Source organism: Sebastes fasciatus, chromosome 3 (genome assembly GCF_043250625.1).
Source record: "Sebastes fasciatus isolate fSebFas1 chromosome 3, fSebFas1.pri, whole genome shotgun sequence".
NCBI classification, from domain to species: domain Eukaryota; kingdom Metazoa; phylum Chordata; class Actinopteri; order Perciformes; family Sebastidae; genus Sebastes; species Sebastes fasciatus.
In genome coordinates, this window is record NC_133797.1 from 32,675,261 (window position 1) to 32,702,017 (window position 26,757).

General features: G+C 44.4%; 1 protein-coding gene across 35 annotated transcripts in view; it reads right to left on the reverse strand.

Annotated features, from left to right (window-relative positions):
* Positions 1 to 26,757, reverse strand: part of nfixa (nuclear factor I/Xa) — a 162,977-nt gene that overhangs the window by 58,125 nt on the left and 78,095 nt on the right. For all 35 annotated transcript variants that reach the window (XM_074630383.1, XM_074630397.1, XM_074630384.1 and 32 more), the window contains one exon: positions 25,506 to 26,037. In XM_074630383.1, coding sequence (XP_074486484.1) covers positions 25,506 to 26,037 — 532 coding nt within the window. The remainder of the gene's footprint in view (positions 1 to 25,505; positions 26,038 to 26,757) is intronic.

Genomic DNA, 26,757 nt, shown 5'->3' on the forward strand with positions numbered 1-26,757 from the left:
TATAGAGCAGTATGATGTTCTATAACACAGCCATCAAAGAGTAGCGAGTATTGGCATTTAATGAGTTTCGTGATTGATTGTAAATGTCGTAGTTTGGATAAGGATAAGGATTGCGGGCGGCTGGGTGTGGTGGAATCATTATTGTAACACAGAAGACTTCTAAAAAGGCGCTCTGCAAGCTTTTGCACTGTGAGAAGACAGCTCTGACATGTGTTTACCATTTTGCCATCACACAGGGGAAGATTTACGACAATCCTCTCAACTTCTAATCAGAAGGGTATTTTTTGTTCTTCTTCTTTTTTAATGTCTATCTTCTGTGTGAGAAAAAGTGGTTGCTTCACTCTGCCAGGTGGTGTGTGTGTGTGTGCGCGCACATGAGTGATGAGGTATTTGGCAATCGGAGAGCAGGTTTAATAATAACTGATATATCCCTGGATGCTTCCAGACCCCGTTCCAGCTGGGAGCGGTCTGTGATGCCTCCAGACCCCAAAGTGAAAGAGAAAAGAGATGATAGAGAGAGAGGTTAGGAGAAATGATGAGGAGGGACGGAGACGGAGAATGAAGAAAGCACACAAGATGAAGAAAAAGGGAGGGAAGGTGTGAGCTGACATCTGCCTGGCATCCTTTCACCTTGCATGCTCTTTGACCAATCACTCCCCCCCCCCCCCCATATCCCCTCTTCCTCGTCTTTCATAAAGTAGGAGGGAAAATGACATCGCTCATCTGACAAAGGCAAACATCCAAACCTCACAACTCCCCCCCCCCTACCCTCTCCTCCCCCCGACACCCCTGTCTGACACTTCTTCACTTCTCTGTGTGTATGTGTATGTGTGTGTGTTATATTCTGAGGGTGTATTTTTTTTCACAGGCCTCTGGTCTCACACAGAGAGACGTTGAGATGAACCCAGTGCCTCTGCCAGGTTTCTACTCACAGAGATATTGAGGCGTCTCACACTCTCTAGCCGGCTGGCTCTGGTTGTGTGTGTGTCTGTGTGTGTGCGTATCCACTGGCTCGGGATGCCTGGATACGTCCGACTCTCACACACAACTGAGAGAACAGTATAGAACATTACACACATTGGCATGTCCTTGTGTACTTTGCAGACACACACAGAGCAAAAGGGAGAACCATAACAGCATGGGCTCCGACAGTGCCTCTTTGACAGATTTAAGTAAATAGCAGCAAACAAGAGATTATTTTTGGCAGACCGGGCTGTGGTCCATTCCAAGAACTAGGGGAGGTCCAATGGGAATGGAGGGAGATGAAATCACATAAACAGATGTGATTAAAGTCAATATCATATGTGTCATTACTCATTCAGACGACGTACTCCTTCACTCGTCCACACTTACACAAAAACAGGCAGACACAAAAGCTCTGCTCTTCACTCTGTGCTGCTACCACCTCATTTGGTGTTCCTCTTCTACTGCCATTTATGTTAAATCTAACCCCCAGACCATTAAAGGGACTCTATGTAACTTGTTACACGTATAAATTATTGCAAATGAGGGAACAGGTTGTAACCTAACCTAATAAATGAGACCTTTCGCAACTTTCTGTGTTTCCTCTGTCAACCTGTAGACTGCTTTTAATGTGAAGGATGTGACGTCATGTGCGCTCGCGTTTGCCTACTCTCTTCAGCACAGCTACAGGGATAGCCAACGATAGCTAACGGTTGGTTAGAAATGGAGTCCGCTAACGCCAACAAACGACCAGCCTCCACCACAGCTTAGACTCCAAAACAAACTCCACGGAAGCACAAAAAACAAAGTTATATCTAGTGAAGCCCGTCTTGCAAAATGTGACCGACGTCGGGGGGAAAACTAGTGTTGTGGGAGTGTGTGTGCACGTGGAAATGAGTGGTGAAGCAAGAGAGAGCGAGTGGCGGCGAAATGAGCGAGCAACGGAGCGGAAGAGAGTTAGTTTAGCTCTGAGAATATCAAGTGAATGTGCAGTGGAAGTTACAGTTTGTGCAGAAATAAATGCTGCAGCTCCTCAAGAACAGAAGAGGTTTCCTGTATCTTGTTTCGCTGCTGCTGAGTGGAGTGACGGGGGTTAACGCTAACTGTTGTTGACTTAACAGCCACAGGTGTCACTGTTAACAAGCAATTTCTGATGCTTCCATAGAGTCCCTTCAAACCGAAACACAGTTCTGACGCTCAACAGACTGCAATGTCTCAGCATCTGCGACACGCACAGAAAGCAGGATGGCCATAATGCACTACGGTCATAATGTGCATGTGTGTAATTCTCATATACACATGCTTCATGCATTGCAACCAACCACTTTGGGAATTCATTATGTTCGTATTAGTTATTTCAAACATGAAGCAGTGTGGAAGGGCAGCAGGATCAGCGCGGGATCTGCAGCTGACATAGTCAAGTTGACCCACTATAAGTGGATTTGTAATCCCCGAGTGGATCTAAACTGTGTTTATTGTCGCGGCCCTTGTGTGTGCGTGAGTGCTTATTTGAGTGTGTCTGCACAGCTGCATCTGTTTCCCTCAGTCACTGACTCTGTTTTGTCCATATTGCTTTTTCGATCATGTGCCACTAATCATATTGCAGACAGTGCTTTCTTTGTAAATGTAATGGAATCATCAGTGACATACAGTAGTAGGTACAATTCATTCTTTCTTGTACTTTAGGCTGGGGGAAGTATACACAAACACACACACACACACACACACACAAAATCACAGGGTGTTCTGGCTGTGCCCTGGAGAGGCTAAGCTGCTTTAGGACTGAGGGGAGCTCTGATACTGTCACCAGTCGATTAATCAGCCATTAACAACACAAGGCCAGGCCACAGGATCTAATGCTAATATGGCTCTGCTACGTACACACTGGTAAGTCGAGGTGTGCAGGGTCAAAGGGAGATCAGTTCACTGCTGAAGCTGAACGAGCCCTGACCTTAAATGTTTGGTTGAGGCAAGAGTCAACTTAGGTAAATCAAATCAAACTCGAATTAAGTCCAGAGGAGTTCGGGAGTTAAATGACGTGTACAGATGGAGCCGCAGGTGACCGTCTACGCACTCAAAGCTAATGTACTGGAGTCATGTGGGGTCAGGAAGTCAAAACATTACAACGTAAAGAGCTTATTTAAAGAGGACCTATTATGCTTTTCTCCTTTCCTTTAGTAACTCCTTTCCTGGCCAAAGGGAGTTACTCTCCCCAACGGAAACACTGCTCCTGAACTGCCTGAAAAGCCTTGATTGAAGTGTCGTCTTTTCTTCTGTAACGTGGTGAAGTCACCAAGTAACATATTTGCATAATACCTGCCTAGTGGGTAATTTCAGACGCCCTAAAACAAAGCTAGATAGAGCGGAGCTGGAGCGGAGTCCGAAGAGTTTGGTTCAGTTGACCAATCACAACAAAGAGGGCCAGCTGACCAATCAGGGCTTTTCTGCACAAGTATGCTCCTGAAAATTAGCATAATAGGTCCTCTTTAAACATATATGTTAAGTATGTATGGATAAGTTGCCTACATATTATCCTTTACAACCCGATTAAGGCATTTGCGGATGAAATGTCACGTTCTGAAAGACGTTTGAGAGTTTTATGTTGTTGTTTTACCGAGATATTGTAATTCAAGTTTTTAAAGATTGAGGCTGATTCTCACAGCCTAAGAAACTGTGTTTAAATGAGGAAACATCAAACAACCTCAATATCAAACTTTCATTTTTAAAAACTTTTCTTATTTAATAATGTGGGTAACAGGGAAAGCACAACTAAGGCGATGATTTCACAGTTCAGAAAAGGTAAAGCTACTATATTTCAATAAGCACTCGGCTGCCAGCGAAGCCAAAGTTTAAAGAGAGAGAAATTATATAGGATTTGCCACCGCAGACCACCTTCTAGATTTGCACGGGATGACGTCAATGAGCTTAAATCTGGGGAAAATCTTCTCATGTTTGTTTACTGAAAGGCTCACGGATCATTAAGTAAAGTCAAGGCAGGACTGCGGGAAAAAAAAAACAGGTAGAGAAGTAAAAAATAGGTTAAAATAAAGTCTAATTCTGTACAAGGTGCTTCTGGGCTTGTGAAGGAGGACATAATCTAATTAGTTCAATTAAAACTATTTAAGGACGTAAACGTGAAATTACTAAGTCTGTGTTGGGATGGTAAGGGAAGAAAAAATAGAGGTTGAGGGAGGAGAATTTAGCATTAAGGTACTTCTGGGTCTGCAGTGATAACACAGGCTGATTCATGGAGGGCAAGTTTTGGGTCAAAAGGTCGAAATAGCAGATGACTGCAGGTGGTACTGCTTATCAGTAAAATTGAGTTTATGGAAGAGTCACATTTAGAAGTCACCAGAAGTTTTAAAGGCTAAGTTAGGGAAACTGTCATAGTATAAAGAACACAAAGCTAAAAATAACACAATAACAAAAACTGCATGGCTTTTGCCTAAAACTGCATGGAATTAACATAAAGTGGGCATGTCTGTAAAGGGGAGACTCGTGGGTACCCAGAGAACCCATTTTCATTCACATATCTTGAGGTCAGAGGTCAAGGGACCCCTTTGAATATGGCCAAGCCAGTTTTTCCTCGCCCAAACTTTAGTGTAACTTCGGAGTGTTATTTAGCCTCCTTTGCGTCAAACTAGTGTGACATGGTACCTATGGATTCCTTAGGTTTTCTAGTTTAATATGATGCCAGTATCTTCACTCTATCTGTAAAACTGCGCCCGCTACAATCTCCGAAAGATCGTGTACTCATGTGTATCGATATTTTCTTACACCCCTAGTTTGGTGATTTATTTTTATTTAATTCATTTCTATCGTCACATTCAATCGTACGCAGCACAACGTAGTGGAATTAAACCTCTGCATTTAACCCATCCTATGCATTAGGAGCAGTGGGCTGCTGTAAAGCACCCGATGAGCAACTTTGGCATGTGAACAGGAGGAGCCGGGGATCGAACCGCCAACCTTGTGATTAAAGAACGACCGCTCTACCCCTAAGCCACAGCCGCCCTGCTAAAACCACATTAGAACTACATAAAATAACTTAATTTAGTTGACTTTTTCTAAATGCAAATGAAGTTTATACGAGTAAAACGTTTCAAAGATTAGATCAAATAGACGGGGATGACTTGTGGTAGTTGGCAGTAGCTGTGCCAGTGCCACCCAGACAGAGTCCTTAGGGAAAACATTCACTGGCCCATCACTAACACCTCTATGTGTGTGTGTGTTTGTGTGTGTGAGAGAGTGAGAGTGTACATTTATTGGCCCCCTGCTGCCACCTCTGGAGAGGAGCCGTCCAAGTGCTGAGTGACACACGCTGCTTAGTGTCTTAATGGAGGGAGAGGAGGGCAAGCCAAACCACAGCCTTTAGACTGGGATCTCACAGCCTGTAATTATGGAGAGATGTTAAAGTCGCTCTGTGTGTGTGTGTGTGTGCGTGCGCATGTGTGTACGAGAAAGATGGAGAAATGAAGAGGCAGAAAGATATGCTGCATCTTTCTCCTCACAATAACCACTGGATCCCAGGTGTGTGTAAATGTACCAGTGGACTTCTTTCTCTCTGTAATGGGTTATCATGTGTATGTGTGATTTTTGCACAGCGGTGTGTGTCAGTGCCATGTGTCTCCTGCTGCTCCAGCTGTGGCCGTGCTCACACACACACACACACACACAAAAGAAGAAATGAAAGTTGTTGGGAACTGGAGCTGCGTTCAATTAGGGTAACCACATATTTACAAACAGTGGGGGGAAAGCTGCCTCTCTGTGACTCATCAGCCAAGCGGCACACTTGCACTTTTGACTCCAGGCCTGCCTCTCCCAACTGCACGGCTAAGAGCGAGGGAGGGAAAGAACAGAGGGACGCAGAGAGAGAAGGAGGGAGATGACAGGGTGTGGACAGAATGAAAAACACACACATGCATGCTGGCTGTACATGTGTGAGCGACCGCATAAACAAATACATATGTGTGCATACAAACACTTGCGCAAATTAAATGAGCTCATTTAAACTCCTGTGGTGTGAACAGAAAGCACACAGATCCACACAGAACCCGGGCTACTTTTAGAAAATGACTGAACGCAAAACATAAATTCTGGTAGAAAAGATTCCTTGTAGAGCAAAATGTTGCCAATTTACAAATTGGATGTTCACCATCTTACATTTTTGAATAATTTTACAGTAGTCTGTTTGCAGATCTCTAGTGACAGGTCCCCCCTTTTGCTGCACAAGCAGCATGAGATGTAGCCTGCATAAAAATCAATGTGCCTGTATTACTGGCAGGAAAAGGGACAACCTTGTTGCACAAATAAAGACTGTCAAACACCTGGGGCGGAACGAATAACGACACAAAAAAGCGAAATACTCGCCTGCGAATATTATATATCTAGGGATATTATTGTGAAAGGTACGAATGGAAGGATTTGATCTGGTCTGGGCTGCCATTGTCAAGGTTGAAAGGAGTAATAAAATTGCCATCTTGGTTCGGACTACGGAGCCTCCGTGTTGTCGTTTCATAAATATAGCCGCAACTCAACCGTTCTGCACAACGTGATTGGTTGATGCCGTTATTCACAGCGCAAAAGCTCAGAAAATCAAACCTGTTCTGAAAAAAAAAATTACGGCGTTTTTTCACCACGTAATATTTGCACTCCGTGTTAAAGTACTCACGACATAAAATATATTTGCGCGCAAATTAATCCCATAAAAAAATAAAGGCCTTAAGGTTGCTCTCCTGATCAAATAGTTTGACATTTTTATTGTTCAGAGATGTTTAGTTTGGGTAAAAAGTTAGACATATTATGTTCAGATATTAGGCCATGCTACTTATGCTTCCAGGTCGTGTCTAAAAAGTGACCCGCAAATTGCAAAATCCGATCTGAGATCTGCAAAAACATACCAAAACTCTCCAGAGACTCGCTCCCCGACAACCTATCCTAACCTTAACTATTCAAGATCAATGCCTAACCTTAACCATCCCGCGAGAGTTTCCCCAACTGGCGGGTTCCCTTCTAGACACTACCATGCTTCCAAGCCTCCAGCCTATAATGGAAAGGTCCAAATAATACTACAACTACATGATCTGATCTTATAGGTAGAGTACCAAGACAGGGCATTTCACTACAAATCTGTCAGCCAGTTCCTTCTAATTATTTCTGTCAGCATTTATAGTGTTTTGTCTTTCTTTATACTTAAATTACCCCAGTTCTTCATGCACACATCCATGTCGCACAGATGTACCCCTTCCTGTGCCTGAGGGCTGTTGTCAAAGCCTACTAATGTGCATGTGGCAAACATGAGAGCACATCAAAGCGCTGAGACCAGCACAGCAAAACCCTGGCCTTGTTTTTTCTCCTTGGCTGTCAGCGCCTTGAGAGAGAGCAAACGGAGGCACAAGGCCTTAAGTGTGAGTGCTGTTTGTCTTGACTTGACCTTGGTGTGCGTGCGTGCGTGAGCGTGTGTGTGCGCGCATGCATCTGTGTGGCGAACCACATCAAAGAACGACGGAGTGGCTCAGTTGTTATGACCTCTGACCCTGGCATGCTCCGAGACAGAGGGAGGGTGGCGGAGGAGGAGGAGGAAAAGACACAGTCAAACATACCCACGCACACACACACATAAACACACACAAGGAAAAGGGTGGGATACACACTACAGCCTCTAAATTTACAACAGCTAGAAAAACAACCACGGATAGAGACATAGCAATTTGTCTTGTTAGCTTTTATGGGGACCTGTGAGCAGGCAAACACACAAGTAAATCACTTGGACACATATAGCACACGCACACACACTAAAACGGCCACATAGACATTCCTGTCTCCTCTCTCTCTGCTCGCTGTGCATCTTCTTCTGCGGTGCAGCCCATCCTTCATCCTGTTGGACCTGTCCTGACTGTCTGTATCGCAGTGTCTCTCCTTGATTCAATCAATTGCATATGTTCAAAATGTTTCTCATTTGACTTTGGTATGAACGCGGAGGACAAACGGAGGAGTTTCTTGGCCCTCGGATGAGCACTTTATCTCTCTCTCTTTTCATCATTTTTCTACTTTGAATTCTTCAAAGGTGATCTCGCCTCTACATCTTCGCTGGATTTATTTTTAGCCGACGGCGGATATAACCTAAGTCCTTGACAAAACATCAAATACTGGTTTAGCATGTGTGTGCATGGCGTATGAGTCACTGGATCAGCATATGCGCGAGTGTGTTTTAACATGTTTGTCCAACCTGCAGTAAATGAGTCATTCACTCTGCGTGCAAAACCGTGCACACGCGTGTCTATACGTGTGTGTGTGTATTTTCTGTGTGTGTGTGTGTGTGTGCATCACAGCTGTAATAACTTACAGCTCCTTGCATTTCAGCTATGCTGTCACGGTCCATTATAATGTTCCTTCTACACACACAAACTAATGAAAACATTTCTGAATAACGCTCATTTGAGAGCAAGAATATCCCAGTCGGGTAATCATGGCTGTGGAGAACTGCAGTTAAAAGAAACCTAAACTTGGGTCTCTGATCACCGTAGTTCTGCGCCGTCAGCTACAGTTACAAAAAATGACATCTTCTGCAGGTGCTGACAGCGTGGACGTTCCTACAAGTGCATGTGTGCACTGCGCAGGATATCCAATCTCGGTGTGCATTGGCCGTTCTGTATGACTGTATATATAGCCTATAAGCTCATGCACATATATGACTGCGTGTGTCTTTGTGTGTATATAAAGCAGCCCTTGACAGCCATTGGGGGCGGCGGTGGCGCGGCCGGTGTGTTTGCCTTGGCAGCGATTCAGCATTCCACATTCCTCTGTGATATTCAGTACTGTGACCTCAGGAAACCCGCCCTGCAAAGAAGCTCTCGCTCTTTCTCTTACGTTCCTCCTCTTTCTTTCTCTCTCTCTGCAGCCTCTCTCTTTCTTTCCCTCTCTCTCTTGCCACCTCCCCACTTCTGTTTCTCTCTTTCACTCCCTTCCTCTCGATCATTTACTCCGCCCTCTTTTCATATCTGAACTTGGGAAATCATCTGTCAACCCCCTTCAACCCCCCCCCCACCCCTCGGTTTATTTTCCCTCCTTCCTTCTCTCTAAAACTTTCTCCTCAACGTTCCCTCGTTTTTTCCCCCCTGACAGAGGTCCCCTGACGAGGCACCTTTCTCAGTGCTCCAAGTTTGAACACACATCTCGCTGCTGTCACTGAGAATTCACAACACTTCACGCTGTCCCGGTCACTCAATGAATCACTCAGATGCATATTTCTCCTTTATTAGGAACTCCTTCTGCATCCAGTACAGCCGGAGGCCAAAAGGAGTTATTCCCCAGTCTCCAACACTCTCTCTTTCCTTTTTTCTCTCTCTGATTCCTGCCACTGTAATCCTCACAGAGATTAGCTAAAGAACATAACTACATACAAGTTAAAGGGTTGAATTTGTAAAACATTTTCATGCTAAGAAAGTATGAATATTGGTTATTGACCGGTTTCCTGATCACTCCTTCTATAACAAATGTTGTTGTGTGTCAACTGACACCTCCTCTGACCACTCCCCCTTCTCTTCGAGGCCACGCCCACACACCAGAGAGACGTTTCACCTGAGATGACCCTGCACCCGGCAAGGCGGTTCCTCCCCCCTCCCTCCCTCCCTCCCTCCCTGCCTGCCTGCCTGCCTGCCGCCCTCTTTCCTCCCCCTCTTAGCTTGGGCTGTAAACTACTACACATACTTTAACACATGGCTGCCACACCTGCCACCGAGAGGTACAAGGCTGAGAGAGAGACAAAGAAAAGAGAAAGAGGTAGGGTCTGAACGCTAATGTGCTAAATAAAGTCAGAAAAAAGAAAACCATCAACAGGTTTTGGAGGCCCAAACGAACCTGTTACTGGATGGTGCCGTACATTTACATAACTTTAGACAATAAAGGAATAACAGATGAGTGAAGCAGGAATGCTATTATAATATAAGTCAAAGTCACATAAAAGCTCAATGAAAGACACAGAAACCGTTGTGCTGAGAGAGACACTTCAGACAGTGCGAGCCAAGAGAAGCAGAAAAGAAAGATAACCATCGTACGGTAACACCCCCCCCTTCCCCCTCCCAAATGAGGCCTCCCCGCGTTATTATATAGCTATCCACTGTGTGCACTGTGTGGTTGACCCACATACAGTAGAACACAGCGAGGCCGGGGTGAACTGAGGTAAAGGGTGGAGCCGCCAGTCAACCCTCTTATCTCCCCGTCACCGTGACACTTTCCTCTATCTTAAGTGTACCTTTATATGGCCAGAGTGTGCGGCGGCAACAACCCTGTAAACCGCTGAAGTCATAAAAACAAACACAGGAGAGGGAAAGGGAAAGACAAAGAGAAAGCAAAAGAGAGAGAAAGAATGACACTGACTTATATAAAATGATGTTGTGCATGTTTGTGTGTGTGGAGATGACGACAGTATGCATCACCAACTAATGCTATCCTACGTAAACATGGCCATAAGGCCGCACGCAGATGCTCAGCCCATCAAGAAAAACAAACAGATAAAAGTGCATCTGCGGGGTAAGGTCAAACTTGTGTGACGTGTTTATGTGTGATGCATGTGTTGCCATACTTGTATGTATTATGTGCAATACATTGTTTGAAGCATTTTACAACACAGTTTTTCTGGGAATTTCAAAACTTTGTGCGCATGAAAATTAACAGACGCCTGAGAACATGTGAATGTGCGTTTGTGGGGGGGTTGTGTGTGTTTGCGTGCATATGTGCACGTGCGTTTGCAAGACTATGACTGAGCGTATGTGTGTGTTTCGGATTAAGAGCTTCACCCCTGGATCTCGAAATTAGATAGGGGATTAGCAGGACACATCCGCCACCTGGCATTTTAAGCCCCGCAATTACAACAACAACTTTTAATCAACAACAGCCGCACATGTGTCACATACAGTTAGAACTCATTCATCTTCTTCCTCATGCGCCTCTCTCTCTCTCTCTCTCTCTCCCAGGCTGTCATTGGGCTGACTCCGCAGTAACACCAGGCCACATAGAGGGCAGATGTATGCTGGGTTTATTTAGGCTGATCATGACCCACTGTATTAATAAGGATCAGCCGAGATTGGGACTTGTTAACACGGTGCACTAGGCAAGGATTTAGCCTCCACAGTGACTTTTACTTGGCACGAGACTAGCAGATAGGATGTGAAGCAGTTGGCGCTAGCCTAGGAGGTAGCATCCCATTAGCACCTGTGCAAGGCATTTACCATCCAAAGAGCATGGCGCTACACTACGGAGCTACTAGTGATGTGATACCTCATTGATCCCCTGTAAAAATTCTTTACTCTAGTTGCCATGCTCAGCGGGGTCAGAGGTCAGGGTTGGTTACAGGGTAGCACCTCTGGAGCTGGTGGGGATTTAGTGTCTTGTTCAAGGCCACTTAAACAGGTTGGGTGGCTGCCGACCACCGGAGCTTTAACCTGACTCAGTAAGCCGCCTTGCTCTTATTCAAATCCCTGGTGCCAATGTAGCCGAAAGCCGGGACAGTTAATCAGTTTCTATGAAAAAAAAACTCACACTATGATGTTAAGCACACAGAAAGACAATGACGCTTAAAAATACAGGCTAACTAATACGACTGAAAACATGTTTTAATGTACTAATTTCACTTTGCTATACTGACTGCACAAACAGAGATTATCTACAGGCTCCGAGGCTTCTGTTGTCCTGAGCTGGCTGTCACAGTGAAGGGTGGGGGTGTTCAGTCTGTACGGATATGTCGCGCCAAAGAAATAAAAAAGCAGCAAGGGCAACCGAACCCTTGACAATTCTGCTCCATTTCATGGCCAGCGCGCAGTGGGGAGAAAGACACAGTAGGCTAGCAACCAAACTAAACAAAAACAGCAGCCAGGCTCCATGAAAGGAAAAGAAATCATGTTCTTTTTCATGCACACCTCCAGTTAAACACGGTAATACACGTATACAAAAGTCCTCCTGTGGTTAAACAGGCCGGTTAGACCACAAAATGAGTTTGTGGAAAGCAAGAATTATCCTATATACCGGGATTCACTGCCAATATGCCCAATAGCAATGACTCATACATGCACAGTATGAAGAATAAACCTCATTACATGTAATAAAAATTGTACTCGATTCTGAGAAGCTGTGATTCAGATAGCATCGAAGAGAGAAGAAATGAAGGAAAAAGAAAACCCGAGTGGAGAGGAGGCCAAAATAAAAACCCCAATCAAATGAAAATAAAAGAAGGAACAAAGAGAAAGGGAGCACAGCGCTGCATTTTTTCTTTATTAACAAGCAGCGTTTCCATCCAACAGCTCAGATAGCAATCTACCACAAATTAGGACCAGATTTCTTTAATTGACCATCATGTTGCTTTTAAAGATGAAGTGCCACCTTGATTTACCACTGCTTTCTAAGAAGGTGACAGCAAAAAGAAGGCGAAACAGAAGACGGGAGCGAGGGGGAAACTGAATGGTTAGACCGAAAGAGAAAAAATGAACAAGATGAACAGACAAAGCTAGAGAGAGAATTTGAGAGGGAAACGGAGAGACAGAGAGAATAGGAAAGAGGAGGGTAATTGCAGGAAAGGGGGCTCATTAGTCCGTCACTATCCTCAATCTAACCCCCAATTTCAGGTCAGGAGGAACACAGAGAGAGACTAGAGAAATAAAAAAAAAGAGAAACAAACAAGAATGGATGAACTTAATAATACTCTATCTCCTGTTTACGTAGTCTCAAATGATGTAGTCTCAAACTTTTCTCCCTCTGTTCAACTTTCTACCTCTGGCCTCTTTACACTGGCTGGCAGCGCTGAGCGTGCACACTGCCGCCAGCACCGTCATGGATCACACACCATATCTCCTTACACACCTCGCATGACGAATCCACTGTCTCCCTGCCACAGGCTGAACTCACTTAGGAGTGAGGAAGAAACACCGACTTTGTGCTCACAAAAGAGGGGAAAAAAACAGAGGCAGAGAAGTGGTTAAAAACTGGATGAGACTGAACTATCATTGAGACACTCGCAATGCAAAGCTGAGAGAAAAACTGTCCATAAATCCCTCTGCAAACTTTCTCATTACTCCGAACCCAAAGCTCAGGCCCACTGCTACTTTCATCAAGTGGAGACCTACTATAGCAGTGATTAGCCCGTGACCAATTACGGATACTGACTCATAGTTTAAGAAAGCAGGGTGATGAGATATCCATTCCTTCCCTGCAGAGTCAATGTGTTGCCCTACCCACCCTCTGTGCAGTTACGATCTGGAATGTATTGTACAGAGAGCAGCAGACTTTTAGTCAGAGTGTCTGTCGGCTGGAGAAAGAGTGCTGCCTAAACTGCATTTTGTATTGATAAAATAGGGAAGCCAAGCTTTTCTTTCATTTCATTCAAATTAAACTTCTAATTTTAACTTCTAATGCTAGGGCTGCACGATTACGGACAAAATTATATTATATAGCGATTATTTTGATCAATATTGAGATCACAATTTATCACGATTATTCATTGATTTTTGACTTCCATGTTGTGCTACATCCCTGATAATGTATAAATTAGGGCTGCGCGATGTTGGAAAAAATTGACATTATACAATATTTCTTTCTGCGATATAAAAAAAATAGAGGAATATTCACCCAAGATTTTGTAGGTTACATTTTAAAGTTAAATGCATCAACCTGGTGCACTTTCAAAGAAAATTTGAGAGGCTAGATCTATGAAGAACTTTGTGCTTAATCATTAATACATTGGTTGTATTGATATGAATGGTGATGACGACAAAAAAGCCACAACCACAAAGCATGGTAAATGAGACAGGCTCCGTGTTTCAAGATGGGTCGGGTGGGCTGCCGACATCGCCACAGACCCCTGACGCACTGAGGTCAGCCCGCCTTGGCTGACTGCCGTGCCGGGAGCCCTGTCCATCCCCACGGGGAGAGAGGGCGCAGTGAGCATTAGGTCCGCGGTCCCGGAAAGCAACAAGGTCTGGGCAAGGAGTGAAGGATCCTCCCACACCGAGCAGCCATGTCTGACCCGCCGAGTTGAATCCCCCCGGGCAAATGCGCCCATCAGTATATTCACTCTTGTACTCCGGACTGCAGCCGCAACATTCAGGAAAGTTTCTCACAAGCTGCCGCTGTACGGTGGGTGCAGCGGCATGACGGCTCCCCAAAAGTGAAGCCAAAACGTCTCGATCGCCGGCTGGTGTTTGGTTGTTATTTTAGGAAGCGCTTGATTGATATTCAGCAGAGTTTTCTCTGAGCGGAGCACACATTTTCAACGTAAATATCGCAGGCAATCATTTAAACGGGGGAAGCCAAAATCGTGATTGCGATAAATATTAGATCAATTGTGCAGCCCCATCTGATGGTGGGCTGTATTTACTTTTTATCGGGAAATAAAGCTGGGTGCACCATGGCAGCCTGCTACCTACAGTATCTATGACTATAACGGCAACTTTCTATTTGTGTCTCACGCAAAAGAGCTGGGCCCCAGATTGTGTGTGCTGAGGAGAATCAAAAGCACTCCTCTCTGCCTAAATATAGACACTACGTACAGCTTCCTCCCAAATGCTGATTTTGGCAAGTTTTTGTACTATTTTTTGGCAAATTGTCAATTGCCAGGGCAGGGTAAATTGGGAAGACGCAGTGTGAAGATGCTCTAAGGCAGCGGGACCCCTGCAGCTCCCGTCTCCTATGCTCGCTGTGCCACAGCAGGAAAGCCCAGCTGGAGAAAACTGAGGTAAAGATGAGCGCCGCATGGATCCCCACAACACAGGTTTAAGCTTTGTGTGTATGTGTGTGTTTGTGTGTGTTTAAGGGTGGGTGGGTGTATGCTCCAGGTGCCAGTCCATGCAATGAGATATTGTGACCAAAAGTGTTGCAGGTTTTCTGTGGTATCCGGAGAAAGCGCAAATAAATACAAACAATGCACAAATGTCCCTTTTTCTATTTAGCATACAATCTGGATCACACTAACGTGATCATCACATTAAGTACGAGGACTCTGCGCGTCACCTGCTTGTTTTGTTTGCAATCAAACAGGTCGAAGCAGATGACCATACATTCACTGTCACACGGGAACAGCCGTACACAAGCACTGACACACTTAGCGGAGTAAGAAAGTATTGTGTAGAAAAACACAATAAAACAATAACCCCTCGTGAATGAATTTCATCTCTCGTTCACATTGTTGGTCTACTGATGGTTTTCAGCATCAGTCATAAAACCATATTGCCTCAACAGATGCACAGGGCTGTACACATCATAATCATGCATTTAAATATCATGTGTGTTTTGGCAAGACATGCAGTGCCAAATGTGCGCCGCTGAATATTTACACACCACAGGAGAAAGGCATTGTTCAAAAAACATATACGCTCATATATTATACATTGAAAATGCATCTTTCTCCCTCTCATTCTCTCTCTCTCTCTCTCTCTCTCTCTCTCTCTCTCTCTCTCTCCTGTGTTCTCTCATGTGGGAGGCAGCACTGGGCACCAAGCCATGCCACATCAATATGCGTACTGGTGAAACGCTTCCCCTGCTTCCCCCTGTGCTGCAGTCGCCGAAGCTTGCAGCAGTGGAAGCGGTGGCTAATGTCACCGGATATGGCAGGTCATGTTAGCTGGTAGTTAGTTAACGGAGGTTAGCGAGCTAGCACTCCCAGCGCGGGTCGGAGCCAGGCCGGCCTTGTCGTAGCAACCTGCCGCGGCGACAGCCCGTTGACGCAGACAACGCCAGCCAGTGCCACCCTGGAGGCACCTTGGATTCTACCCAGGCAAGGTTCCCTGGGAGCCTTGGTTGCCATGGTGCCAGCCAAATTTGGGTCCAATAAACGTGAGGGGAACAGGCGGTGGGCAAGGGAGGGGGACTTTGGGGTGGCAAGACAAGAGGATACAGAGAAGGAAAGGGGGGTTCATGGGTGCTATGGCAACCTTAAAATCAACCCTGTGGTTCTAAAGGAGTCAAATAAAAAAAAAAGACCTGTTTAGATAAAGATATATCAATGGAAGGACATTAAAATAACATCATTGATAACCCATAAAAGACAGGCAGCAACAGAGAAATTGAGAGAGCATGTGTGCTGGATGCTGCTGATAACCTACACAAAGGGCTTTTAAAAGAGTCTCTTGGCAATGTGAATGACAAGATGAATGTACGCGTTTTATACTACTCTGAAGTTGGAATTGAAAAGTATAAAGCTCAGCTGTCAGATCAGTCGAGCTAAAGTGACAGATGCACATCTCATATCTTACTCCACAAGGCCGTTGCTATAAACAAGATGTGCTCTTAAACGATTAGAGGCAAGTTAAAAAGGAGTAAGAATTGTTAACATTCACACTAAAGTGAGGCACAATTAAACATAAGCTAAATTAAAGCTTTTGAAAGATGCCACTTTGACTTGGCTTCCCTGCCCCGCTCTTCCAGATGTAGTCTCAGAATTCACTAAGTGGTTGGAGGTGACTTAACCCTGATCTCTATACTCATAAATTCATCTACTCTTAATTAAAAAGTTTGCATGACGGAAACGCACAAAAGGACTTTATAGCACTTAGTGTACACCTGGCTCCCTTGGCCGACCGTCTGACAGGCTGAATTATGAACAGCTGAAGCAGAGAGCGGTGCACGGCACCTTGCTGTGGCCGGTTCACCGCGGTGTCCCTGAGACCCCAAGACTCTGCTCTTTCCAAACTCTCTCTCTTTCTCTCTCTCTCTCTCTCTCTCTCGTAAAAAAAGACCTGCTGCTTGGCTCATAAGACTGTAAATCATGCAAAATAGAGCATAGCACTCGGTCTGGAAAAAATAACCATGTATAATGAGCAGACGGAGACATATGCACATATGCACTCTCTCACACACATGCACGTCTGCGAGTACACGCACGCAGATCCTTGCCAAAAGCACACCACCCCCTACACCGCTTTGTACTAGACACACAAACACATACTGTCATCGGCCTATCCCGCAATTCTAACCCCCCAAAACCCAATCCTTGAATCCATGCTCTAGTGATAAACACTATCTCTACCCCCACTCGTTAAGACTGGGTCCACCTCCCACCTGCTCCGCGCCCCCTCCAAACTCCTACGAACACACACACACCAACGCCATTCCACTCCAAACTCATCCTGTTATCTAAATAAGCGCCGTCCTCTCGTCAGCGTCAGTGGGTTCCTTTCTCTGTCTCCTCAGAGAAAAGAGAGACTCTCCTGTTCTCAGATGAATGGAGTCTTTTGATGAAGCGCCGAGCCTTGTTTACTGCCACTCCATTTATTTACCGGCCTGTTTTTCAAGTCGTCATTGAGGGACACTCTACCAAACACCCCCCCCACCACCACCACCCTCCTCCTCACCCCCTCAACCTCACCCACCAACCCCCTCCATCTCATCCTCTACTTAACTACACCCCCCCATCCCCTAAACACACATACACACTATCCCCCCCACACCCTCAATCCCATGTCGTTCCCTATCCCGTTTCATCCTGCTTTCTTCTTTCCGTCTAGTGTCCTAGATCTGTGTCCAAACTGATTTGAAGCTTACTCGCTTACACAGACGCATGCCAAATTTGATTCTCTGCATTCTGTTGTGCTTCTCAGCTAGCTCGCTCACTCACTCGTCCCCCCCACCCCCAACCACCCATCCCACTTTCTGTCTTCTCTAAACCGCTCTCCTTCTCACGGTGTAACGAACACCAAACGATGCCCCTCATGAAGGTTGTCTCTCACGAAGAACGAGTGGCCTGCTGCGAAACGGCTCCGAAATTTCTAACTGAAAAACGACATCCAAAATCTGGTTTGAAAAAAAACAGCAACTACCGCCCATGATGTGTTTTAACCAGAACAAAAATAAATGAACAAACTTAATCAGTGGTCACATAAAAATGTTCTGAAAATCTCGTAAAGTGAAGGCAATAAATTTAGGCAAAACAAAAGAGAAACTAAACTGCAATCAAGCCTCGCAGCCCGTATAATAAAGCTTCTACTGAAAATATTAAATCTAAAAAGAAAATGTAAACATAGCCTGTGATCAAGTGTAAAATGTAAAGATATCGTTAAAAAAGGCAGGATGCCAGTCTTTGTGAAGATATATCAACCGTATGTCTGGTGGCAAAACAACTTTGCATACTAAATGAAAGAAACGTCAGAGAATAAAAAAAAGAAAGAAGAAAACTCAGTCGAGGCTCACAGCCCATGATGGCCTGCTTTCATGAAAAACAAGGATAATGGTCCTATTGAGCACTAAAATGTTTGTGCTTACAAGTTATTATACATTTTTCTGTAGCAGCAAACAGGAGTCCAGGGTGCTAATGAGGCTAGGGGAGGGCATTCATTTGAACCCTAAAGAGGAATAAAAGAAAAGGGGAACAAGTGAAAGAAAGAAAAGAAAAGAGAAGAAAGCGCGGATCAGAGGGAGGAGGTTGGCAGGGACTGTGTATGAAAATTTGGCGTCTTCCATACAGAGATAGCATCGTGCCAAAAACGGCCGACGACGCAACTCCTCACAACTCCTCTCACTTTTCTGAACATCAGCGTTAAAGTCGCCCACATAATCATTTCTTTATTCTTCAACCCACATGTGCAAAATAAAATCTTTTATTTCTAAATCAGTACTGACCTAACTTTTTAATTCAGCAACAAAAACTCAAAGCAAAGCCACTTCTTATAGAGAAAATAACTCCAAAGGGAAAAAAAAAAACGGAATAAAAAAAAACAACAAAAAGAAAAGTAATGGTGCTTTGGATTTAAAACGCAGTATTGTGACTCTCATTCTAGCTCGACTATGGCTGTGTGGTTCTGAATAGCGTTGTTAGCCAGACTTAGCAGCCGATGCCAGGGCCTCGCTGTGAGTGCAGCCCGGTGAATAAGGCATGTTCCCTGGCTCTGCCTCCTTTCTGGCTGGCCTGCCTGACAGTGAGCATTGGCCACTGCACTCTTTCTCTTGCTCCTTCTCCTCCTCCTCCTCCTCCTCTCTGTCTCTCTGAGGTCGGGAAACCCTCCTGAGTGGGTATATGGTTTTTGGGGACAGACACATTTCATGGTTGGCGCCGCTACAAAAGCCTGAAAAGAGACCCGGCACTGGGAAGACACAGTATTAATACAGACAATACCACCCCCTCGCTGCTTCTGACTCTCTCTTTTCTCAATAACCTTTCTTTTCTTCTCCTCCTTTCTCCCCCTTTTTTTTTTTGCTCTCTAGGTTTTTTTCCAAATAAAAAACATTAAAAAAAAAAAGCCCACTCAGCTCGAGTAAAGAATGCAGTTTTTATCACTGCGTGCTTAGCTTAGCCTACACCCATTTTTATTTGACAATCGTTAATGTGTAATTAAATGTCAAGAGTAGGTATTAGACTGGGTTCAGCAGCGTGTGAAAACGCCCTTTTTTTCCTTTAGACAAAATTAGAAATTACTAAGCATTTATATAAATACCATTCAACAGATCATGTAATCATTTATTAAATTTAATTATCATTATTTTTAATAATAATAATAATAAAGATGAATGTATTTTGATTACCATAATATATTTTGACAAATTAATTTTAACACATTATATCTGGGCCCAATTATAGATGAAAAAAACATTTGGGAACTTTCCATCTGACACTGATAAATGTAACATTTTGCGGAAATATAAATTACTACATTAACAAGGTAGCTGTAACGGGAAAAAAAGGTTTGCACCATTAGGAATGAAGAAACCATGTGGAGCACTTAATTTGAAACTGAGATAAGATTTCTGTTATCCGCAGAATTCAAAGCTGAAAAATATCTGTCAATTCTTCTGCTTTTCTACCTGTGTTGCCTTTTACAATGGAGAGCTTCAACGGAGGAGAAACGGGAAAAATCTGACAGCTGAGTTCATTCAAAAAGAAAAAGAGGGGATCACAGAAAAAAACGGATAAAAGAGCCAAATAGCACAAACTGCCTCATTTGTCTGTTCCACCACGATGATGGCCTCCCGATTTCACTGGAATAATCTGTTTACCTCACATCTCCCAACGCTAAAACTCTTCACACAAAAGGAAACAGATGCGGGTAGACCAGAAATTTTCAGGGGTTTTACTCTCTCCCGAGTCGGAGACAGCCAAAGAAGCTGAGGCTTATGATCGTTATGTAAAAAACAAAACAAAAAAAAGCAGGGAGCTGTTTTCTAGGACAAAGGCACCGTATCGCGGAGCATGCCAGTTTTCACTGGTCAATTTAATGGGAGACCAAACATAACAACATTGTCTTTGACTCGCCTTTCTCATGTTTTTTTTTATTTTCCCTCGAGTCTGCTTGTGTCATCATGGTCTCATGAGATAAATGCAGACCCTGCGGTTTTGGACCGATCTATGTACGTCTGTGACACCCCAATGTTAGCCTCGCGTCTGTGTCTGTGTGTGTGTGTGTGCATGTTTTGGAGCGAATGAGCACACAACAGGGCTTTGGCTAGCCCGATGCCATTAGCTATCCAAATACACAGACTTTTTTCCGAAGCCAAGAATAGTGTGAGAAGACTCCCTCTCGCTCCGTCTCTCTAATGTGACGGGGCTCTCCCTCTATCTTAACCCTTCAGATTTGATATGTAGCCACCTCGACGTGCTCCTGACGCCAGACAGAAAGACAGAGGCGCGCAAAAAAAAGACGACGCGGGCCCCGGCTAAACGAGAGCCATCAGCGAATATTTACTGATGCCAAAGCCGCTCTGCATGCGGAGAGCTTTTCTTAGCCGGCGTGGGCCCTGTTCCCACCACACACAATACAAAAGCCTCAGACCTCACCGACTCCCTCGGCGTCGAGATTTCATTTAATCAAAACTCAATGCTTACTTCACTGCTGAGGGTCATCCTAAGATGTGCGCACACAGAGACACAAACAAAAACACTTATCACAGGGGTTGAGTGGACTGTCCTTGTGTGTGTGTCATGGGAGCCGGAGAAGAGATCCAGGAAGTAATTAAGAACAGATTATTTTCACAGGAAAAAAAAGAAACACTGAGCCACGGAGCAGTGGGAACCTGTGGAACCCATCAGAGTATCCTGTCAACTTTTAACACGTTGCAATCCATTCATCATGTCAGCCGTGACTGTCAGGATGCCAGTATGTTTCACTTTCCTACTTTTCCCCTTCTTTCTCCCACATTTCTGTTCTTTCCCCATAAATTTAGAATACTCCGGGAGTTTTCCTCAGCGATGAACAAAAGTGGGGTTTTTATTTGTGAATCCTTCCTGTGGTCAGTGAGTTGGCCGGGGGGGTTTAGGGGGAGGGCTGGCCGCAGCGCTAGGTTCTCTCTGGGCTTTCTCACAGCGCCGTCCAAGGCATGACTATTGCTATAGCGAGAGGGAGGCGGGATCTGGCACCGTAAAGCGTGGAGTGTGGAGCGGTCATGGCAGAAATGGCACAGCGAGCACATTTCACACCTCCCTCGGAGTGACTGCAAATTTCCTGTACTGCACTTTTGATTGGAAACACATTTGAAACATCTTTTCATGATCACACTTAACGGCGTAGAAAAGAAAGAAGAGTGAAAAAAAAAGAGAAAGCCGTAAGAATGAGGTCCAAAATATGACTAAGTGCACTGAGCTAACTTTGGACCTCACAAATGTTTTTTTTTTTTAATCTTCTATTTTTCCAACCTTGAATAAATCAGAAATGTGCTGAGTTTAAGCTAAAACAGCACACAGGTTATAAATCAAATAGTCCACTGAACACTATGAGAAACAGCTAAATGATTTCTCCACAGATGGTGTTGCGAGTGGACCCACATACGCAGTAGTCAGACTAACAGAAGTGTGAATTATATATAAACTAGTACTGTGAACTAACTCCATTCATGGGTTATCAAAGGGCCTCTGCCAGCGTGTGTTGCTCTGGCAGACCTTTGGCTCTTCCAGACTACTATCTCCATTATGACACCAGTCACTCTCTCTTAATAAAACACTAACAATAATGCACTACTCACTGTAATGCACCACAACCACTCTTCCCCTCTCCTCTATTCTGTGCCAGTATTTCAGTTACGATGTTCAAAGACAAGTTACTCTGTCTGGTTTGTTGCCCTTTATCTGAGAGGTGCCTGAAAAACAGGGGGGAGATGGTTGTGTATTGTGGCAGCGTGATTTGTTCTGTTACGGCTGCAGTGTGTTATGCTCCGTAACAGAGAGGATCTCAAAGGCTGGCTGGCTGCAGAACAGCCTGAGAAAGCCTGACGGCAAGCCCAGAGATTCCCTGTGGCAGCTTTTGCCACTCTGTCATAAACAAAACACAAGACGTCTTTCTCTTCTTCCCACACCAACGGGGCTCGGGCGCTGCCAAACAGAACAATCACTATTGCAGCCTCTTCTCCTTTCCAACGCGCTCTCTCTCCCTCTCTCTCTCTCTCTGTGTCTCCTACAATATAAACAAAAGAGATCAGCAGAGGCTTTACCTCTGTGAGCAACAATGAGGGCGATGTTTAAGGAGACAAAACAAAAGTGTGCACGGGATCAAAGAGGAGCGAGGAAGACATAGATGCTAAAGACCGACAAAACGCAAACCAAACAAAAAACAAACAATGAGCACATCTTGTCATTCAATGCGCGACTGAGGCGAAAAATGTAACCGCTCATCACTGTGACAGATAAATGCAGGCCTTTATGCCTGTTTGCTCACAAATACGACTTAAAGGTGAATGAGAGCCAAGTGCGGTACCAGTGGCGACCTTATGACAGGTTTGCAGACAGTGCTATGCCCTTTGTGTCTCTCCCCTCTGTCCCATGTCTCTCTCCGTCTGTAGACCCCAAAGTGTCTCTCCAACCAGGACTTAAACCGAGCACGGCCTCTTTGGAGGCAGATAAAAGTACCGAGGCACACTGTGTTGGCCAGATAAGATAAGAGAGAGCACACATTAAGTCCATATTATGAATGGGCAGCTCACTGGGCAGCCCCTTCAAGCAGCCATGTGTTTTACTGTACTGCTGTAAACCAAAGTACAGTAGTGACGAGTGCACAACTACAAACTGAAAAGTCAAAGATGTCAGAAGAGGTAGAGAAAATTAGTTATTAGACATTCACAGTTTGTGTAAAAAAAATAAAATACAATATTGCAATATTTTTTTACGGCAATCCTCGCTCAATTAGACAATTGTAGACACTCACTAATTTTTATTTTGAAAAAGTCTTCATGTCACTTATAGTAGTATATATGTAGTATAACACCACAAATAAAATATTTCCAGCTCTCAAGTGGACTGCGTTTTTCAGCATAATAGGAAAACCATTTTGCCCTCTCAGTAAGTTTTAAAAATGTGTTCGGTCTAAAGAAACTGCGTATATAATTGCTTTAATTATATATATTAAAATACCAAACACTCATAATAATTTCTCTTCCAAAACTAAAAATGCAATGGTAAGGCAATGTCTTTCTAGATTAGGTGTATTATTTAATTTAATAGTTTTTCCTGAGCTAAGATTAAACATATACTATAATTTAGTGTAGTCTGAGAGTATAATTTACAAGACAAATTAGCCTTTAACAGTGCTGTACATTTCATAATAAACTGAGCAGAAACAGGCTCTGCAGATGTGTTACTAAATCCCAAAACACGCCTCACTGACCCAGAATCCACATTATAAAAACACTTTCTCCGTTATATAGTGCAATTACAAAGTCGGTGAAGAAAAATACAAATTTAATTAAATCAAACAATAATATTTGAGAGAAAATTTATCAGAAAAAAAATACCACTAAAACTGTAAGACGGATTTTTAAGTCAACATCAGGACTGCCCGCTACCTATGGTTTATCACCGCCACAGACAGACCAACAAGCTGGAGCTGCTGCCAGGGTTTGGCTCGGGCCACATGAGGTGTTTGGCCTGGACCGAGCTTGTGTGTGTGTGTGTGTGTGTGTCAGAGAAGGAGAGAGGGAGAGAGAGACGGCTGTGATAGCATTTGGCTACACTAGTGTTAGCGGCTACTATGAGAGTGAGTGTGTATTTGGGCAGTGACTGGGATATGCTGTATATGTATATGTATATATATATATATATATATATATATGTGCCTATGTGTGTGTTTGTGTGTGAGAGGGTGGTTGAGTCACTGTTTGAAATTTCCAGAAAATTCCAGCTGAGATAATATTAGGTCATGAGCGTGTGTTTGTATGTATACGTAGCCAGCAAATGGTGAACCAGTGTGTATTTGGAGGATTTGGCTGTGAAACGTGTTTCATGTGTGCGCGTGTCGTTGCTGTGACAGTGTTTTTTGCAATGTGGGGGGAAAAAACACAGCCAGTGTTTTTGGCTGTGTGTGTGTAGAGTACGCGCACTGGAGGCTACAGCGATGTTTGGCCGAGTGTGAGCGTGTGTGTATCCATGATGGTGGCTGAGATACAACAATGTTTGGCTGTATCAAACTGTATCTATGATAGTCCTTGGCCTAGTGTGCGTGCTGTGTGGGTGTGTGTACGCAATCGTGACTAAAACCGTGTTTGGCTTTACGTGTGAAAGTGCGCTACAAAGATGACAGAGTTGTTTTTCTTTTTTGTGTGTATCTTTATTTAGCTGTGTTTGTATGTGTGTGTGTGTATGGGTGTGAAGGTGGCTGCAATAGTACTGGCTGTCTGTGAGCACTGGCGTTGTGTGTGTGTGAGTGTGTGTTTGGCAGCCAGGTCCAACGTGGTGCTAGCGTTCAGGCAGACGGTGAAGGCGGCAGCAGCCTGCGGCCTGAGAGCAGGAGACTCGCGGCTCTGCTCGCTCTCTCACACACACACACAACCTGGGCTGTGGCCAAATGACGATCCCTGGCTACAATGGCCTTATCGTGGCACATACACTTCGACAGACTGAGTACAATCTTATAAACAGCGACTCTCACTCATCGCACAAAAACACACAATTTGACAGTGGTGATCATCTCATAAAAAAACACTCACACACACACACACACACACACACACACAGGCATGCAAATTCCTTCCTATAAAAAAAACACAAAATACATGCTCATATGAAGCCGCAAATGCCTCGCTCAGAGAAAATGAACTTGTACTTGCCAGAGCACGCTGGCTGAATGCCCTTGACACACACTCACATATTCTTTTTATTACTGTTGATACTATGTTGTCATGTAAACAAACACCAAGAAACAGAAGAAAAGAAGGAAAAAGACAAAAAGCAAAACTATTTGTCGTTTGCTAAGAGAACAAAAGCAGGATGGAATATTAATTTTGTTTCTCAGTGGTAAATGTTTGCTTTATTTATTTAAAAGAATTTTGCTAAATAAGAACTTTCCTAAATTCACAATTTTCATATAATAATATTAGATGGCTTAATTATAATCTTAATTATTTCCTAAATTTTAAACACTTTTAGTGTGTTTATGAAACTTATTACACTTATCGTTATGTATTTTTATTTCTATCATTCCCTCTCTATTTAATTATATGTCACACAAGCAAGTGTTTCTGTGTTAAGTGTGTGCAATTATGCAAATGTGTGTTTACATCTATATGCACATGCACACGGGCATGTATGACGAGTTATGTGTTGGCATCCCTCCTTATTAGTGTCTAGTATCCAGTTGGCCACATACCTGGCGTGTGGACGAAGTAGGCCAGGTAGAGGTCCAGCTCCTTGACGGACACTCCGATGTGGTGCGGCTGGACGCACAGGCCAGGGTTGGTGCACTGCGGTGACTTGACCAGCCGTTCCCCGTCCGTGCTCTCCAGGGGGCTGCCCTTGAACAGGATGACCATCACCAGGTCCAGCCGCCACACCTTGTCGGCCTGGCGCAGGCAGTCGATTCGACGGATCTTGCCCTTCTGGTCGGGATTGGACAGCACGCAGCAGGGGGGCTTTTTCCCCGTGATGGAGAGAACAAAGTCCTCACGGAACTCAGGCCGGATGTCCTTGCGGAGCTTGGCCAGCAGGCGCGAGGCCCACTTCTGCTTGATCTCTGGCTTCTCACCCAGCAGTTCATCCTTCACTGCGCGTTCTTCCTCCTTGGACATGCGCTTCTCGTGCTTCTTGAAGTATTTGCGCTTGCGGGCCTGCAGGTTGAACCAGGTGTAGGCGAAGGCGCGGACATGGGGCAGCAGGGCCTCGATGAAGGGGTGGAATTCATCCTGGATGAGGGAGGAGGAAGGGGGGAGGGTGGAGGAGGAGAGGGAGGAGGGGGGGAAGCAGGAGGAGGCAGTGGAGAGAGAGGGGGAGAATGGGGGAGAGAAGGATGGGGAGAGAGGGAGTGGGGGTGAGGAAGGGAAGAGAGAAGAGAGGCAGTTAGCACCGGCACGCAGCATGGAGGAGCGGCGCCTGCTCTGTGAGAGCGGAGGGAGAGAATGAGCGAGAGGTGCCGAGAGAGAGAGAGAGAGAGAGAGAGAGAGAGAGAGAGAGAGAGAGAGAGAGAGAGAGAGAGAGAGAGAGAGAGAGTGAGAGTGAGAGAGAGAGAGAGAGATGCTTTACACTCTCTACCCAACACCTAGCACAGACACATCACATTGAAGGACACACTTTAGAAAACACTGATCAACTCATTACTGAAAGACTGAGAGGTAGAAGACGAGAATGGGGGAAATTAAGTATCTACTCTGAGCGTTTTCTTCAGATAATACTAATGTAAACATTCATGTGCCTGCATAAATAAATATAAATAAACAGACGTGTTAGTTATAAATACAAATATTGCCTGACTTGCATTTACCCATTACAAAACTACAACAAAAACATTTAATATTAAATTCTAGAAAACATTAATTCTAAAAAATATTTTATTATATGTGAACATCTGTAAAAAAAAACAGACTTATAGAATTTATAAAACATAATACTGGCTGACTACATAAACT